General features: G+C 36.1%; 1 protein-coding gene across 2 annotated transcripts in view; it reads right to left on the bottom strand.

The window, feature by feature from the left end:
* Positions 1-853: 853 nt before the first annotated feature.
* LOC125236662 (merlin) overlaps positions 854-18,293 on the bottom strand; it is a 35,296-nt gene continuing 17,856 nt past the window's right edge. For both annotated transcript variants that reach the window (XM_048143553.1, XM_048143555.1), the window contains exons 6-13: positions 10,206-10,412; positions 9,046-9,150; positions 6,226-6,357; positions 4,730-4,876; positions 4,155-4,355; positions 2,873-3,045; positions 2,210-2,314; positions 854-1,930 (exon numbers count right to left, since the gene is read on the bottom strand). In XM_048143553.1, the coding sequence (XP_047999510.1) occupies positions 1,825-1,930; positions 2,210-2,314; positions 2,873-3,045; positions 4,155-4,355; positions 4,730-4,876; positions 6,226-6,357; positions 9,046-9,150; positions 10,206-10,412 (1,176 nt within the window). In that variant the 3' untranslated portion in view covers positions 854-1,824. The remainder of the gene's footprint in view (positions 1,931-2,209; positions 2,315-2,872; positions 3,046-4,154; positions 4,356-4,729; positions 4,877-6,225; positions 6,358-9,045; positions 9,151-10,205; positions 10,413-18,293) is intronic.

Here is an 18,293-nt window from a genome sequence, read left to right as displayed (position 1 = left end):
CGTTTTTAATTTTTAATAGTTCGGTGTTACACTGAGATTGGACTCAAAGCATTATCATCATGTTATTTATTAAAACTTTTAGTAATATATAAATATAGTTAACCCTTAACACATTTTTAGAGTTATTTTTATTCATAATAAATATAAAGCGTATTACGTTTGTATTTGTTTTTCAACAATTCAACGTTATATTATTAAATTAAAACTGGACTTAATCGCGTAAAACTTACGTTTTATAATATGAGTGAAGATCGTGTTAGTTTAAATCAATATAATTCAACGTTAATACCGTAACTGTAACCTATTTTTAAGTTAAATTTACTTTTCACTCGGACTTTATATGTATAGTTTCATAACAATATAAAAACATAATTATAATTTCCACTGCGTCGCAAAATCGATTTAAATCGAATAAGGAAATCGCAGCGTACATGACGATATAGTTCCGTGGTGCACCACTATTCTTAAGTTCGACGTGAGTTCGACGAACAAAATAACAAATCTACCTTCACTTTGTCTCGACAGTTTGAATAGCCTATTTTTATATCGCTTGTTTTAAACGCGCGCCAAGTCGGACTCGTCAAATTAAAGCCGCAATGGAAAACTAGTTTGACGGCCGTACGTCAGCTAATGGTTTGATGATAAAAATAGGAAAATCGTGTTTTTTATTGAATAAAAAATATTTTAGGACAAATGGTACTTACCGATGATAGGAAACACTTTGCTTAACACCCTGGCTTTTATTGGTGGTGTATGAACAGTTAATTATCGAACACCGACCCATTTTGTATTTTTCACTGTATGTCACTCGCGGGCAGCGGTCGGGAGCAGACTGTCGTGCGCGGCGAACAATGTTGCTCGCTATTTAACTTTTCCGCACGCGAAGTGTATACACTTTTTCCTTCTATCTTGATTTAGTTCTGTGAGTTCATCGCTTAATCGCTTCTCGTGGGGCTAGTGCCTATATAGCAAGTCATCTTTCCACGCCGGTCGTGTAATTTAAAAACTTAAATGTCTATATATAAAAATGGAAAATAACTATCCAGATCTCGATTGATACTTACAATTATTATGTTAAATTGATTATAAAAAGCGTATGAACGTTATTATACAATCGCAAATAAAAAATATTTTGTGCACAAAAATATTTTTGACAATTTATGTCAATAATTTGGCAACATTGTCGATTATATAGGAGATCAACAATAGTTTGATTATATATAAATGTATTGTCATATATACGTGTGTGCGAGATTTTGGCCAATATTGTACAATTACGCACACAGCGTTAAATTATCTAAGGCACATTGTTAATTTTATTACAAAGTATCTAAATCACTAATAAAAAAAACCTGTAATTTGCGTCATACACAGATTTATTATTCTACGTCAATGACAAATAAGCTCATAGCCCGCCTAATCATAAGCAGTAACCGCAGCCAAAGGACGTCTACAAAATTCTGTGTATGAATCAGACTACTTTAATTATCTCCCCTTCTTAACTTCCCTAAATAACATTTTATAGGATAATGGTAATTTGTCCTATATAACTCAAGTCTGACACTAACGCCATCTATCGACGCAATGTCAACGCTACCAAAGACTCACAGCGTCATCTGTTGGCGTAACAAAGAATTAATATCTGCTAGCGCCATCTCTTGACGTCACAAAAAACTGACGCGATCTGAACTTGGCAACGAATAGTCAACGCCATCTAACGGCGTAATATAAAAGTAATGTCGCCATTTCTGGTCTGTAAACCCATCAAACAGATTCCATGTCATTGTTACCGTATTACAGCCACTTTGGTACAAGTGTAGATGTTTAGAGCTCTTCGTAGAATGCTAGGCGAGTGTTGGTCGAGCCTTGCCTAAGCCTTCGGAGCGTGGAGTATTTGGTATCGCCCGCTTTTGCTTGCGCTTCGTGCAGTCTGAAATGAGAGATCAATAGAATTATAAATATTTTTTATTCTTATTATAAATGGGCTTACCTACTCTTGGCCACAGACTAGCCAAAGGCAAAGACGTGGCCTAAGATGGAGTGAGCTCGCCCAGAAAATGCCTGTTCACCCTTGATTTGAAGGTTGCCCTCGGGAAGGAAGGATGAGCTCGGAAATATAGTTATGTTTATTCTGTCCAAAACAAGCCAATGTGGAGAGTATTGCGATTGTTTAAATAAGTAAATGAGTAATGAGTACATATAAAATTACCTGTCGAGTGTGGCAGCGCTGCGCTCTACCCTAAGCACGGAGAATTCGCAACGCAGTGATTCTAGCTGTTGCTGGAGGTGCTTTGACTTTGCTAGGTACTCCACTCTGAAATTAAAAGGTTATTGTTATTTATTTTGTGAATTTGTATGTAACACTTGTAAATACTTTATTAAGTAAACGCATACATTTTTGAAGACGTAAAATACTGAATAATAGAACTACATTGTGAATTAAAGGTGGTCACTGGTCAACTATAATTTTGATTTTTAGTAACACGTTTTAAGACACCGTGACCGACAATTTGTTGTCACAAAAACGTCATCGCGCGCGATATTGTGATTCAAAAACGACCGTACCTAGCTTAAGAGAGCGATATCGTGCGTGTCAAACGCATGGATGTAATTGGCCCTTTATACACAATACACTTGTCACAATCACGTGACAGACTGGAGCGAAAAGCTTGCGACATTTATTGACACGTATGCTATAGCATACGCGTAGTCATTTTTCTATTGCCTTTTCCTTTGGCCTATGACAGATGACGTCCCTAGCCGTCCGTGAACGTGTTAAGAAGTAAACGAGTTAATTATATCAGTGAAAAACAAAAGAAAATTTTATAATCTCTAAAATTAAAACAGTTAACCTTGAATTGTTGGTACTGACCGTTCCTTCTCAATTTCCTGCGACAGGCGGTGTATGTGCGGGTCGGAGTCGTCCGGAACGAGAAGGCAAGAATTAAGCTCGGGCTCCGCAGACCCGTTCACAGGCGGCTCGCCCAACTCGGCGGGCAGAGAACACGTGGAGGGGAACAGGCTCGAGGGGACGGTACTCGATGACTGTAAAAAATAGGTTATTTTGAGTAAACCAACTTCAGACACAGCGAATATGGTGTATTGGTTTGAGGCCATGCAAAGCAGACTGACAGGGCCGATATGTAATTTTTATAAAGGTCCTTTAAAAATAAATTGAAAAAAAAAGGTTATTTACCAAAGCATTAAAGTTTATGTCAAAAATCTCTTATTTATGTGAAGGTTTTTCGGGTGTCCATGGGCGGCAGTGATCGCTTATCAGGCGACCTGTCTGCTCGTTTGCCTTGTATACCATAAAAAAAAAAGATAAAATACTAGGGTCTTCTAATATGGCTTGAATACTTCATAAAGATTTGAGCCGCACAAGCATAGATAGTAAAACGCTTATAAAGTATATGCATGCAAGATTAGAACAAAATACTAGACAAATAGCGGCATGCCGCTACGGCATCAGAAATTGTTACATGGCGTCCCTGCCATAATTCCAACCTTGATACAGACTGACTGTCGTTTCGTTTACTCACAAAAGGATTTAATAGAGCCACTAAATATTGCCATTTTTTATATTTTTACTTTTTTTTGGCAAGCTGTAGATAGGATATGTCATTCGTGGTCATGATCTCATGATATACTATAAAAGTGTCTTTAGAACCTCTGAAAGATTTCATAAGTTTTTTTGCAAAAATTTCATTTTTGGAACAAACTTTTATCGCCGACTGTACCTTTCTTTCAACAGTCATCTGCTGCTTTCCGAGACGTTTCTAAAAACCCCTTACCAGACCAGCTCCATGATACCATAATATTGCATCGTCACGTGATTTACATATGTGTGCAAAATTTCAGATCAATCAGAAACCGGGAAGTAGGTCAAATTTAGCTTCTACGTTTTGACCCAAACTAACATACTAACAAGGCGAGTTAAATAAAAGCTTGTGAAAAGAAAGAAAATAAAGGGTTACCCTCATCTGGCAGAATAATTTTAGCCCGAAACACACTTCGCATAACATGTTTCGCAGAAACACTTTCGTTCGGATGGTAATTTTGCAAAAAACTTAGTTGGCATTATTACTACCACGCATAAGATACATTTGGCAGAATATTGTTTTACAGAACATTACTAAATAAATAGAACTTACATTAACAGAAGGCGGTGGTAGCGACCCAGCGCCCGCTCTGCTTAAGAAGTTCAACAGTTTATCCTTAGCCTGCTTCTCTGCTACTCTAGCGGCGACCAACTCTGCTTTTAGCCTGTCTGCTTCGGCGGCGCGTTTTTCTGACTCTTCGACTAGGCGCGCTGTGAGGAATTCTGCTTCGCGGGTCTTGCGTTCTAGGTGGACCTGAAATGAGTATAATATTTTAGGAAATGTCAGCGATTGTAGTAGCGAAGTTTTTGAATCTTTATTCTCGATTTTATCTTTATTCTTTATCCGTGTGGTGACGGGTTAAGAATGTCACCACCCCCTTTCTTCCCGTGGGTGTCGTAGAAGGCGACTGTGGGATATGGGGTAAATTGTGGCGTAGGCGAGAGGCTGGCCACCTATCACTGAAATGTCACAATTTAGTTTTCTTTCAACCCCTTATTTGCCAAGAGTGGCACTGTAACTTTAACAGTTTCATGTGTTCTGCCTACCCCTGTATGGGAAACAGGCGTGAGTGTATGTTGTATGTTGTTATTCTCGAAAATGCCCCCGTAGATTGATTGAACTCTTACCTTTTCTTCTTCCGTGCGTATAGCAGACAGCCTAAGACGAGCGTTATCGCGTTCAGCGTCTGCGGCTTTCTGTGCTAAAAGGGACGCTTCTTCTTCAGCTACCCGTCCTTTTTCTGCTAATAGCTCGGCTGTTTCTTCCGAACGGCGCTGGGAATTAAAATGTCGATGAGAAGAAAAAATCGAATTATGTGATGCCTAAAAGGATTTTTTAATAATGTTTAAGAAAAAAAAACCGCCTTCCTTTGGGGTTTTGGTGATAAATACTTTCAAATGTTGGATTATGTTATCAATTCGTCTGTATATTTTTTAATGTTTGTTATTCGATATCTCCGTCATTTCTGAACCAATTTTGAAATTTGGATGATTCTGAAGTACTTACAGATGAGAATGATTATCAGAACGGAACTCGAACCAGGGGCGGCTCACTTTTCATCAGCAGTTCCACTGCACCAAATGTCACTGTTCTGGACGTAAGTACATGCTGTTCTTATAAAAATACCAAAGTCACTATAGGTAAGTGTGCCGTTCAGATTTGAGGAGTTCCGTTCTGACCATCATCAGCAGTTCCACTGCACCAAATGTCACTGTTCTGGAAATCTGGACGTAAGTGTATGCTGTTCTTATAAAAATACCAAAGTCACTATAAGTGTGCCGTTCAGATTTGAGGAGTTCCATTCTGACCATCATCAGGAGTTCCACTGCACCAAATGTCACTGTTCCGTACGTAAATTCATGCTGTTCCTTTAAAAACTCAAAAATCACCATATGTATACCTTTCAGATTTGAGGAGTTCCCTCGATTTCTCCAGGATCCCATCATCAGAACCGGGTTCTGAGAAAAATGGGACCAATCTGTATGCATATACATTCAATCAAAAAAAAATTTTTCAAAATCGGTCCAGTAACGACGGAGATATCGAGGAACAAACATTAAAAAAAAATACAGACGAATTGAGAACCCCTTCCCTTGAGATTTGGAAGGCGGTTAAAATATCATCATCAAACTCTTTCACAGTACAGTCAAGTGTAAAAATATGGGTGCGTACAACTTATCAAAAATATGTCCCATAGCACTTTATGTCGGCGGAATAAGGTCTCGGTACATATTTTTGAGCGGATAAAATCGATACGTATTTTTGCACTTGACTGTACATCTTTCTGATTCTTTCTCACCACTTACACGTTACTTTTTTGTAAATATCTCATTGTAACTAATATTGCAACTTTTTTATAAATTGTACGTAAAAAGAACGTCATAAATTCATAATCATGACTCAAGCTTATATTGACCGGAATATATACCGGAAAACTGACGAAGGCGGGTGGATTTCAAAGTTGCGTAGACAGCGCGCGATCTACCCTCCTTCGCGCGCGTCGGCTGCGTTCACTTTCAGCGTTACCACTGGTCGCATTCACACTCGATGGTCTGTCCAAACACTCACAGTGTCACAACGTTTGTTCGGTTATGACTTCACCGGGTCTATCTGTAAAACTCACCAGTGCCTCATTGGCTAACCGGATCTCCTCCTGGTATTGTAATAGTCTCTGCTCCATGGCAGCCCGTTCTCTTTCGGCGGCCTCTCGCAGTTGCTTCTCTCGCGCCAGCTTATTCCGCTCGATTTGACGACGCTACACAAAAGAAAACAGTATTTTAACCTTTTTAGGGTTCCGTACCTCAAAAGGAAAAAACGGAACCCTTATAGGATCACTTTGTTGTCCGTCTGTCCGTCCGTCCGTCCGTCTGTCAAGACCCTTTTTCTCAGGAACGCGTGGAGGTATGAAGCTGAAATTTATATCAATTACTCAGGTCTACTGTCCCTTGAAGCTGTGAAAAAATCAAACTTCTAAGCCAACGCAATCAAAAGATACAGCCGTTTATGCCGCAAATTTTCGACACTTGCAAGGGAATCAAAACCTACAGGGTGCTTCCCGTGAACTCAGAATCTTGAAATTTGGTACGAAGCAACGTCTTATAGCATAGATAAAGGAAAAATTACGAAAACCATAAATTTTTAGTTACATCACATAATATTTTTTTTTTTAATAATTTTAACCTTACTACCCATTTCCTCATAAGGTTTGTACGGAACCCTCGGTGCGCGAGTCCGACTCGCACTTGGCCGGTTTTTTCTACTCCCGAACTGTTATTCGTCATTTACAGGGTCGTGCATGGATCTTTAAAACCCTATATAAAAGTCTATTTCCCAAAGCCAGCGCCCGCCGGCTTTCCGCACGCAGTCTCGAAAAAACTGAAAACGCATTGTTTGACTTTGTAACCACGGCAACGCATTGTTATAACGATTCTGCGCGCGTGCGCGGGAAGACTTTGGGCAGCTAAGTTGACAGTGCAAACCTTTGCGTCAAAATACAGGAGGGTGAATCAACTTTTCTTTGCCAGTAAAATTTCGCATACTTCGACTACATGTGGTCAGAAAATTTAATTGGGATTTAGTCTAATTAATGTATACTTATTATATTAAAGACAAATATACTAGCTACGCAATACAACATGTAATTATAGGATTTCCTATTTTATAACTTAGTCTTAGTTTCGAGCAGTGACCCAGTGGACATAGCTGTCCCTCACTTTTGTATGAAAAAAGTGTCTCTTCCACTGGGTCACATATTGTTTTAATTAAAAATGAATCGTTTTTAAATTTTTCCCTAATTGGTATACGTGAAATAAGGATCTTTATTCACGATGGTAAGGTTAAAAATCACAAAAGTAGACCTAATAATAAGTAAGGGTAATTCTTGCAAAAAGCAAGAAAAAGTTGATTCACCCAGAAAACAATGTGAACTTCACGAAAGTTATTCAAGAAGTCCTGCCGGGGACGATTTTTTTTATTTTTTCCTTTAATTTAAAAATAATATAACTAATATGAGTACTTAAACCGAGTATATGAAGTAAATATCGCAATGTGTAATATGTATGACCATAAAAAGTTCCTATATTTTTTTTAAAACGATGTACGAGGAAAAAGCCTAAATTAAATAAATTTTGACATAATTTAAGAATAGATTTCTTAAGTATTTTTAACCATGCGACGCAAAAACGACGGGGTGTTATAAGTTTGACGTCTCTGTCTGTCTGTTTGTGCGTGTGTCTGTCTGTGGCATCGTATCTCCCGAACAGATGAACCGATTTAGATTTAATTTTTTTTGTTGAAGGTTGAATTAGTCGGGAGTGTTGTTAGCCATATTTCATGAAAATTGGTCCACTATGTCGCGGACAGGGGTTATTTCAAAATTTTAATTTTGTAAGACTTATATTGACCGGGATATAGACCGTGATATTTCGACGCAGTTGCATGCATCATAATCACGGAAAACCATCTCATCTTATATCTAATTATACACATCTTATATCTTATATATAATTATTGTTATTGTTTATTGTTAAATTTTGGAAAATGACGATCCTTATTGGGGGACACAATATGATGATTTATTATTAATATTATTCCTGTTATCTCTAAGTTTTTAATTTTATGACGATCATGATGGGAATTCTTATATTTTTGTACAGAAACGCAAACTTATATTGTAATTTTTTTCGTGAAATAAATCATCTATCTATCTATCTATCATTCATTATTATTGTTCTTACACAGTAGACGATAAGGAAATAATAGTGAGTGCTTGCATTCGCCAACAAACTGTCATACAGTTTGGCGAAAATACTATAATTAGAATAATACTGTGTACCTTTTTTGAGTAAATAAATAAAAAAAAAAGAAAAAATTCATGATGCATGCAACTGCGTCGAAATATCGGGAGCTCGACAAAAATAATCAATAAGGTAATTACAGTCTATATCCCGGTCAATATAAGTCTGATGAAAATAACCGTGAATCATTCAAAACCCTTTGATTTTGTAGTTAGGTTATTTTTATTAGAAATCTGTACTGTAGTCCTACCACAGAACTATATTTAGATAGAAGAAACAAGTTCATTTATTTGTATAGGGGCCGAGCGTGTCAAATTTTGTACTGAAGTTGTTTCTTGCCTGTAATTTTAAATATGTCTCAGGCTCTTGATTGTTCATAATTTTTGTATTGTTGCAATTGAATATCACGTAACGGTGGCATTTTTTATGTTTTGATTGACTTCAACTTACAAAAATTGACGCCCGAAAGCTGCAAGCTGCGATTAAAGACGGACAACTCAGTGGATTTCACTGAGTTCATTTGACACGCTAAGCAGATACGTTTGTTTGATCTATGGTATATATGACATCTGTGAGTCCTACCGACTGCGCCAGTTACCTTTTATCTCTCGCTTATCAACACGGAAAATGCAATTGGTTCCAAATACCTGTTTTTCTTCTTTGGCTTGAGCTTTCATCTGCTGCACCTCCATAGTGTCCGGCTTTCGACGACGCATATATAAATCGTGGTTACCGATACATAAGTCTAGCGTCTGTAACAATATTTATACCAATATAACACTTTAAGTTCTCGCGCTTTGTACACATATTTAAAGTCACACACAGGTCGACCGCGATTAATTAACATTATTTTTACCTTTTTTCCCAACGTTTCGGCCAGGTTGCACTGGCCGTGGTCGCGGAAGACTGACGTCCCAGCAAAGTGTCACCGGAGATGTATACAACAGAAAACTACCCGATATTAATTTATATAAATGTTCGGGGTAGACAAATAAATATAATCTACCCGCTTTTAGTTATTGTTTATTTCCCACCGCACGAAAAAATAATGGTAACCGGTAAAAATAATGTTAATTAATCGCGTTCGACCTGTGTGTGACTTTAAATAATATTTATACCGTTATTCGAAAACAGTTTCTGAATCTCTTTTTATGAGAATTAGTTGGTTTTCCGTGTGGTGACGTGACGGGTTAAGAATTTCACAAATTCACCACCCCCTTTCTTCCCGTAGGTGTCGTAGAAGTCGACTCTGGGATATGGGTTGAATTGTGGCGTAGGTAGGCGAGAGGCTAGCAACATGTCACTGCAATGTCACAATTTGGATTTCTTTCAACCCCTTTTTGCCAAGAGTGACACTGAAATTTAGTAGTTCATGTGCTCTGTCTACCCCTTTATGGGATATAGGCATGATTATATGTATGTTATATGTATGTATGCTGGTTATTAACTCCCATGTTGACTGTCAAAGTGTCTTTGGGCAATCATTAATCGATTGAGTTTACTTATTTATAGACGGTGAACCAAATCTTGGCACTAAAAAAGGCGGCAAACTTGAAAAATGTAGGGCTCACCGCCCAATTGTCTTCATAAAACACGTGCCTCTAAACCTTGACGTTGGAGGAACATCGACGAACCATAACACTTAAAAATTGAATGAAAATTAAGGGGCAAAGGTTTAAATCCCGTAGAAAATTGGATTTTCGCGTCATTTTTTTAGTGCCATTTGGTTGAACGTCTATAAATATATGATAATGTATATGCTTGTTAAAAATTAATTTACTCGTATATGAATTAACGGTAAGTTTACCAATTTATTCATTCCCTTAGGCGAGAAGAAGATGAAGTTATTCGCCGCCTTGTCGACAAACTTGATGATGAACTTCTTGTCGTCGAACGATATGTGTTTGATCTCCGACCAAGGGAACGTCGTCTTTGGCATTAGCTTGTTGTCCTTCTCATATATGTTGAGCCCTAGTGCTGTTACGCCGAGGTACAGGTCTGTGTCTTTTTTGTTCTGAAATATATACATTTGGTAAATATTTTATGATAGTCCTATAGCCACTTGACAGTCCAGCCCGCCCATTTTCCGGTCAACAGTCCAGGTTTTTAAGCGACGCGCGCAGCGCGCTGCGCATCCACAACTTTCTACAAGTACATCTGTATCTTCTAAACTACACAAGGTATAGTTAAAAAAAAATACTTCGGCATAAATGAACGTACAGTAATTGAAATAAAATTATAGTGATAGTAAAATATGTATGATTATATACTATAATCAAGGTTAAACTTATGTAATCGGTAAAATGAAGAAAATTTTTATTTGACTATTACTTAAATTACAGGAAATTTTGAGCGATGACCCCCTTTTTTTATTACGTATTAGAAAAATATACTATTTTACCTTTATAATGATACCACAACCAACACATACAGTTCTCATGAAGATATCAAAAAAAAATTAAACAAATTCAAAATCAAACACAAACACGCGGAGTTTGACAAGGCACTGCCGAATATATTTTTTCATTGACCAAGTAACGAGCGTACACTGCCATCTATACTTTTTGTAGCAAACTATGTAGTTAGGCTACGTTATTGTATCAAGAGAATAAGTAAATAATGCCGCAATATTTCGCTAGATGTCACTTTAATCAACTGTTTCTCTATCCCCTTTGGATAGTAAGGTATCCGGGACTGTCGGCTGCATATTTTTTTTGGATACTATGCTATCGTGGGACTGTCAAGTGGATAGGCACTGGTCCCACCAAAAGCGAGTAAACTATGAGTTATCGGCTATAAAAACGAACAAAAGATAATCGCTGCCGTGTAAATAAAAGAGAGAGCGAGCGATTTGTAGCTCATAGCTCGGCTACGAACTATAACTCGCCCGCGTTGTCGTCGCGTCTCTTTCATTTACACGGGATCGAATATCTTTTGTTCGTTTTCATCACATTTGCTGTTTAAAGGTATCATTGCGTCTACGTGTACTGAATCATAATGTACTATTTTATTCCCAAGGGAATAATGGATTTAGTTTTAAACATTAATACAATCCGTACAATACTTCAGGCAAAGGATGTTTCACTCTGCCAAGGATTTTTATTGCACAACCAACATTTTACTATTAAGAGGGCTTTCGTGTTAAAAATAGTGAAATCGCAACGAAGCGCTCGATCATACCGTGTGTGGTATCAAATTAAAGGGCTTTGCGAGTAGTTTACAAATATATAACATATTATAGGACTTTTTCTACTTGGTCTAACAAAATATGAGAAAATGTCCAAAAGTGGTAATAATTGTACCGGTGAAGGCTCGTTTTTAAAAAATTGGCAAAAATCAATAATAGCAATTTATAATCACTAAGGCATAACAGCAATTTAAGTAAACGTTGCAGATTAATTTAGTACAAAACTTACTTCGATGTGATGTTGATTTTCAAAGAAATTGTCACTTAATTTTAGGTAATTTCTGAAAAAAATTGAATTCGCCTTAGGCTAGTTTAGCTCTTTTTCAAAAACTTAAAATAAAAATCTAGTCTGAAATGATTGTGGTACAGGATATACCAATTATAAATTTACCCGTTTTAATATTCAAAATTGTCCAAATTTTACAAATAAGATCGACTGATTCAGCTCTATACGTGCGTTTTTCTAAACGTGCATTAGAGAAAAATTCATAATTAATTTAGTGAGTTAGTTTTCAAAAATCCAGTCTTATAAAAACCAAGATAATAAGATGCTCTAACTGGAACTTGAATTAAATAAATCTATTGGATAACGGAAAGTGTAGTATTTCACCGACTAAAACTATTAATTTTACATTCTTTTGACGTTTTTTTTGAAAGCAGCCTTAAGCTATAAAATATATTATACGGTATGATTAATGCATTTTATTTATGTTTTACAATTATTTCAGTGTGTTTTGCATTTATTTCGTAAATTTAACTCAGATGAATTGTTATAATTTACAATCTGACAATATGCTCTCTACTCGCGCTTGACCGCGTGCGTACGCGAGGCACCCACCGTTGCCTAGCAACGGAGAGTACAACAGATCGAAATATTTAAATAAATAAGAAATACGTACAATTTTAGTTCATTTATATGATTTATATGCTTTTTTGGACGTTGCATTTAATTTATATGTCAATCAATCAAAATACAGCATTATATGCAGTATATATATGCAGTATTTTCGTGTTTGTTTTCGTTCAAAAAGTGTTTGTTGTCAAAAACAATGGATTTAATATGAATAATCTGATGTAGATCAAGATCCACTACTGGTCGCAACGCTGCCGGTTGAAGGTTTTGCCTTATAACTGTTTCCTCTGTATTTTTCTCTCAAATGTGATGAAAAACATTGTGTGTAACTCGGGGAGTATGAATATTACTAACGAGAGTAAGTTAAATCAATCCGGCAAGCCGTCGCGATTTAACTTACTCTCGTTAGTAATATTCAACTTCCTCCCCTTGTTGCACAATGTACTATTTTATAGCCGATACCAGGGACCAGTGCCATAATGAGGAGGCACACTCAAAGGTTATGACAGATGGCGCCACCCTATTAGTCCATACGTGAGAGCGAGAACATGTTTTTTTTTCTCTCTCACATATGAATGAAAGTGACATGCCTAGACACTTGCACAGGCGCCGCCTGGCGGGATTATGGGGTATGTATGAAATAAAAAAAATCATGCTACATATGTAGCATAGCGCTATCTAACGCGCCAACAAACTGGCCTGCAGTTTGGCAGAAGAATAAATTTTATCACAAAAGGGTTTGTTTTGAGAATAATCGATGTACTTATTTTTTATATATTCTACAGGTGCCATCTATATACTTACAGGTTCACACTTCCTTCTACAATTAATATTCTATGGTAAGGTCAGTGCGGGCAAGACCGGCATAGTTTATTTGAAATAAAGTTTGAGTGGATAAAACTCTATAATTAATGCAGTCTGGTGTAATGCGCATGGTCCTATGGGATAGCAAATATTATATTTTACAAAGCTTTTACAGTATTTTGGTGGAGTAAGGTACTTTTAAGTGATAAAAATCACTTTTTTTAAGGCTCGGCGGGTTGACCGTCCTCCCGCGATGAGCACAGAAAGACCGTCTAGTGCTTGTTGTCGCGTAATTTCATATGAGACTAGGTTCCAAAATCATGATCATTGCTATTTTACGTAATAACGGGGCAGAATGTGTTAGATAACTATTAAAATAACGTTGAAATTTTGAACATATAAGCATTTTTCTATTTATAAGGCAAGACCGGCATATGTCCCGTAGATGGGGTTCATAACCTTTTCTTTTCAGGTCCAGATATTGCATAATACTGTTTTTCCAACGAACACCTGCGAATACAATTTAGTCACGATATTACAGGCTCATATAAATCCAACTACTTATCTGTTTTTGAAACTATGTTAATTAAGAAAACGTAATAGGATATTAAGATACCTACGTGAATTAGTTTGGTAACATTTCTTAGCAATGCTTGGTTTTGCTATAGTCACTACAGAGTATGAATGAATGCGTAATTTTTTTTCATCACACTCGCACACTAAATGTGATTTTACACGCAGGCGGAGCGTGAGTTATATAAAAATCATTCTCCCAAGGGAGTTATGAAATTTCTAGTACCGTATTCAATTTTTTTATCTTTTGACATGTTTTTATGTTGCAAGTGTGATGAAAAACATTGTGTGTAACTCGGGGAGTATGAATATTACAAACTCGAGTCTTGGAGGAGCTGAGTGGTTCTTTTCTGTTCAAGGATTTTATGTTGCCAGTATAACATATTGATTCAATGAAAAGAGTTTTGACATTATATTTCATGATCGTTTATAAATTGTTGTAGATTAAGTTCGTACTACTGATTTGCAGTAGTAGGTATATTCATTATTAATATTTTGGTAATTTCCTCATAGGTGACGTGAAAAATTGTATATATCACATGGTAGCAAAATTATTTCCACCTTGAGCGTTAATACTTGAATCCCTGACTACGCTCAGTATTCTAATTTTGAATCCCGAGCGTAGCGAGATTAGAGATTCCTTTACTTCGTTAAGGATTCAATAAACACCCTTTGCCCCATTTTGCTCGATTACGACTTCAAAAACTCAGTAGAGATTCAGATGTCATTAAGAGGGGGTCGTACGAAATCCTCGAAAAGTGCATTCGGCGTTTAACAAATGCTGCTCACATTTCTAAATTAAATGAAATAAAATAAATGGAGTTATTTTCTTAAAGAGTGTGTCTACAACTTTTGACTATTCAGAATCTCTAATTATTAAAGGTATAATAAATAAACCCACGCAAAGTTGACCTAAAATGAGAAAAACGTATGTCGCCGTTTAGTAAACTTTGTTAAAAAAATTCAATACTTTAGTTATAACATTAAGTGATTCTAAAAGCCAGATAAATGGACTAGAAGTTTTGAGGTTTTTTATATTTTTCCTCTCAAAGGCAACAAAGAAATTTTACCTTAAATTTAAACTATCGTAAAATTTCCATACATTCGCCATTGCTGTCAGAATTCTCCTTTCGATTAGAAGCCGTGAGCGGCTCATCGGAGGCAGACGTATCGCCGGTCGCTCCGCGTTGACAATTAAATTTGACAAATATTTTGACAGAAAATAGTGTACGTACACGAAAAACCATACCAGTGTAAAACTGTGCTCAAAATAAATAGGGTAAATCAAATATGTCAGGTGGAGATCCAATCTCATTTAAAATTTAAAGGTGCATGGCCTGTGCATAAAAAATAAATAAAAATATATCACATTATTAAAGAAAATAACGAACACAACCGAATGAGTATAAATGATTTCATTCTAGTTCGGTTAAATTGAAAAAAGTTTCATGTTTTGTTTTACTCATTGGAATACATTTTCATTACGCTGGTATTAACAGTACGTCATTTTAAAAATATATATGACAGTACCTACGTCAAATTTTGTCACCCAAACTTCACAGGTTGTATGTAAACAATTACAATTTAATTTATTCATACATATTCAGATACGTATTAATCGATTCTTACTTAGAATAGAAAAAAAGGGGAATGCGAGCGGGTATAGGTATAGTGCTTCTGGTTCAAATTTAATTGTGTATATAAAAAAATGACTCAATTTCATTAAAGATTTACTCTGTGCATACCGCGAACACGTAACCGTAAGTTGAAAACAATAATAATTATAAATCACCTAAATACATCGTTGTTTACAAAGCGCTTGTTTTGAATGGCACGTCTCCACTCAACTAAACCAAATATTCATGGAACAACAGCTGGTGACCAGCATAAATGACTATGAACAGCCGTGCAAAAATATCTGATTTTCTATAGTGGGCCATAAGTATATGACGACATGTTCCCGGCAAAAATTTGTGATGCTCCGTGACCGGCAAAAACATCGTCTCTCTTTCTAGCGTCTCGCGAGCGTATAGCGTCGGGCCAACTGTATGGAAAAAAAGAGACGCCGCGTCAGCGCGGCTTAGCCATACAGTTGGCCCGACGCTACGATCACAAGACGGTAGATGTGGGAGGGTCCTTATCCGCATACATATCTGATCGGGTCACTTAAAAATATTTGATTCTTTATAAAAACCTAAATTACACTTTCACCCGCATAAATATCTATCCATTGTTAAAGCAAATATATATCTTACGGGCTAGAAATCATTAATATGTAATTAAAGTGCAATAATAAACCCTACCTGGTTGCCTTACAGCCGTAAATTGTATGAGGTGATTTGACAGTTCACGAAAACGGTATAGACTTGTGTCATTGGATATGTCTGTCTCATCTGTTCTTAAATTATGACAAGTAAACTTATTGCAAATCTAGTATCAGAAGCCTTTATATAAGCTTTTATTCAAATTGCCTTGTTAGTAGGTATGTTAGTTTGAGTCAAAACGTAGAAGCTAAATTTGACCCACTTTTCGGTTTCCAATTGAGCTGAAATTTTGCACACCTATGTAAATCAAGTGACAATGCAATATTATGGTATCATGGAGCTAATCTGATGATGGAGCAGAAAGGTGATCATAGGAACTCTGTTATGAAACGTATCCCCATTGATATTTTTTTTGCAAAAAAAAAAACTTATTATAAATTGGGAGGTGTAATTTTTTATTATCTCTTACATAGCGTTAAGAAGAAAAATCGACCAAGAGCACGTCAGTGTAGGGTTCCGTACTTTCCGACATTTTACATAGTGACAATTATATAAATACCGTAATTTGGGGTGAAAAGGGTTCCGGGGGTATATAATGTTATTATATTTCTTGACATATTCCTTCTATTTTCCGCAATCAAAGTAGGAAAATAATATATTATGTTTTTTTATTATTCTCAGTATTTATTTTCCTTCTTAGGCTAGGCTGTTTATAATATGAATATAAAAGTAAGTAAAATTTTTATTATTATTATTATTGGTATTTAGGACAACAGCCGTAAATATTCAACTTACATAGGTATTTTTACATAGTCTTAGGCCAATAACAGTTATCTGTTGAGTGAAAAGTATTATACACAATATGTTACTAAAAAAAAATGTGTTACATATTTAAAATTACAGTGAAAATGTGCAAGCCACACATTTTTATGTACAGTTTCATGTCTGTCAAAGTTGACGTTAAAATTTATTGGATTTTTACTCATTTTAATCGTTCATTATCCTTTTTAACCGACTTCAAAAAAGGAGGAGGTTCTCAATTCGACTGATTTTTTTTTTGTATGTATGTTACTCGATATCTCCGAGAATCGTGGACCGATTTTCAAAATTTTTTTTTGATCGAACGGGTATAACCCCGAGATGGTCCCATTGGCACCAAGTCGGGGTCTGATGATGGGATCTTGGAGAAATCGAGGGAACTCTTCAAATGTTATAGGCACATGTAATGTTTTTAGTGTATTTTTCAAAGGTACACCAGTATTTACGCCTGATGGTAATAATTTTATGTGGCTGAGCTGATGATGGAAGGTCAACTCCTCAATGATTAGGAGTTAAAGGATAATTCTTTCACTACTGTACATATATTCAGACTGATACATATAATATCACTAGGAACCACTAAAAATCAACAAATAAATTAACTTTTTAACAAAAAATAAAACCGCCTTCAAAAAAAGCGTGTTACAAAACACGGAGAAACTAAAAAGCCAAAAATAATAAACCTTCGAATTCAGATTTCTTATCGGATTGCAATAATCTAAACATCCAAATTATAAACAAATCAATTATTTTTGGAGTCGGGGCCAGCCTGCGTATGGTTGGGTGGGGCAAACAGGTAATAGCAAGGCGACGAACAGGTCTGGTACCGACTACAAAAATAATTGATTTGTTTATAATTTGGATGTTTTATTGCAATCCGATAAGAAATCTGAATTCGAAGGTTTATTATTTTTGGCTTTTTAGTTTCTCCGTGTTTTGTAACACGCTTTTTTTGAAGGCGGTTTTATTTTTTGTTAAAAAGTTAATTTATGAATGTGTATACACATCTAAAGTTTATGTATAACAGAAAATCATAAGACATATTTTCATTTTTATAATGGTTTTCATGAAGAAAGCGATGCAACTGTGTTGGGGAATTTTTACGGGATGAATAAATATCCGCGGCCTGAGGGGTGAATGGGATCAGGAATGGGGGGAATCGGGTCACAAAGGGGGTGAATAGGTTTACGAAGGGGCTGATTAGGGTCGGAAGAGGGGTGAATTGGGATGTGTGGTCAATGCTTGTCACATTGTATAAAATATATATAACTTACCTAAAGTGGTATTTTTATGAATGACCTCTCTATATATGGACGCAATTTATACGTCAATGTATTGCTTCGTAGTTAATAGACTAGATACAAGAAATTAACACTTAGAAATGTTAATCACACT

Source organism: Leguminivora glycinivorella, chromosome 19 (assembly GCF_023078275.1).
Source record: "Leguminivora glycinivorella isolate SPB_JAAS2020 chromosome 19, LegGlyc_1.1, whole genome shotgun sequence".
NCBI classification, from domain to species: domain Eukaryota; kingdom Metazoa; phylum Arthropoda; class Insecta; order Lepidoptera; family Tortricidae; genus Leguminivora; species Leguminivora glycinivorella.
Note: the sequence above shows the minus strand (reverse complement) of the source record. Positions and strands in the feature narration are given on the sequence as shown.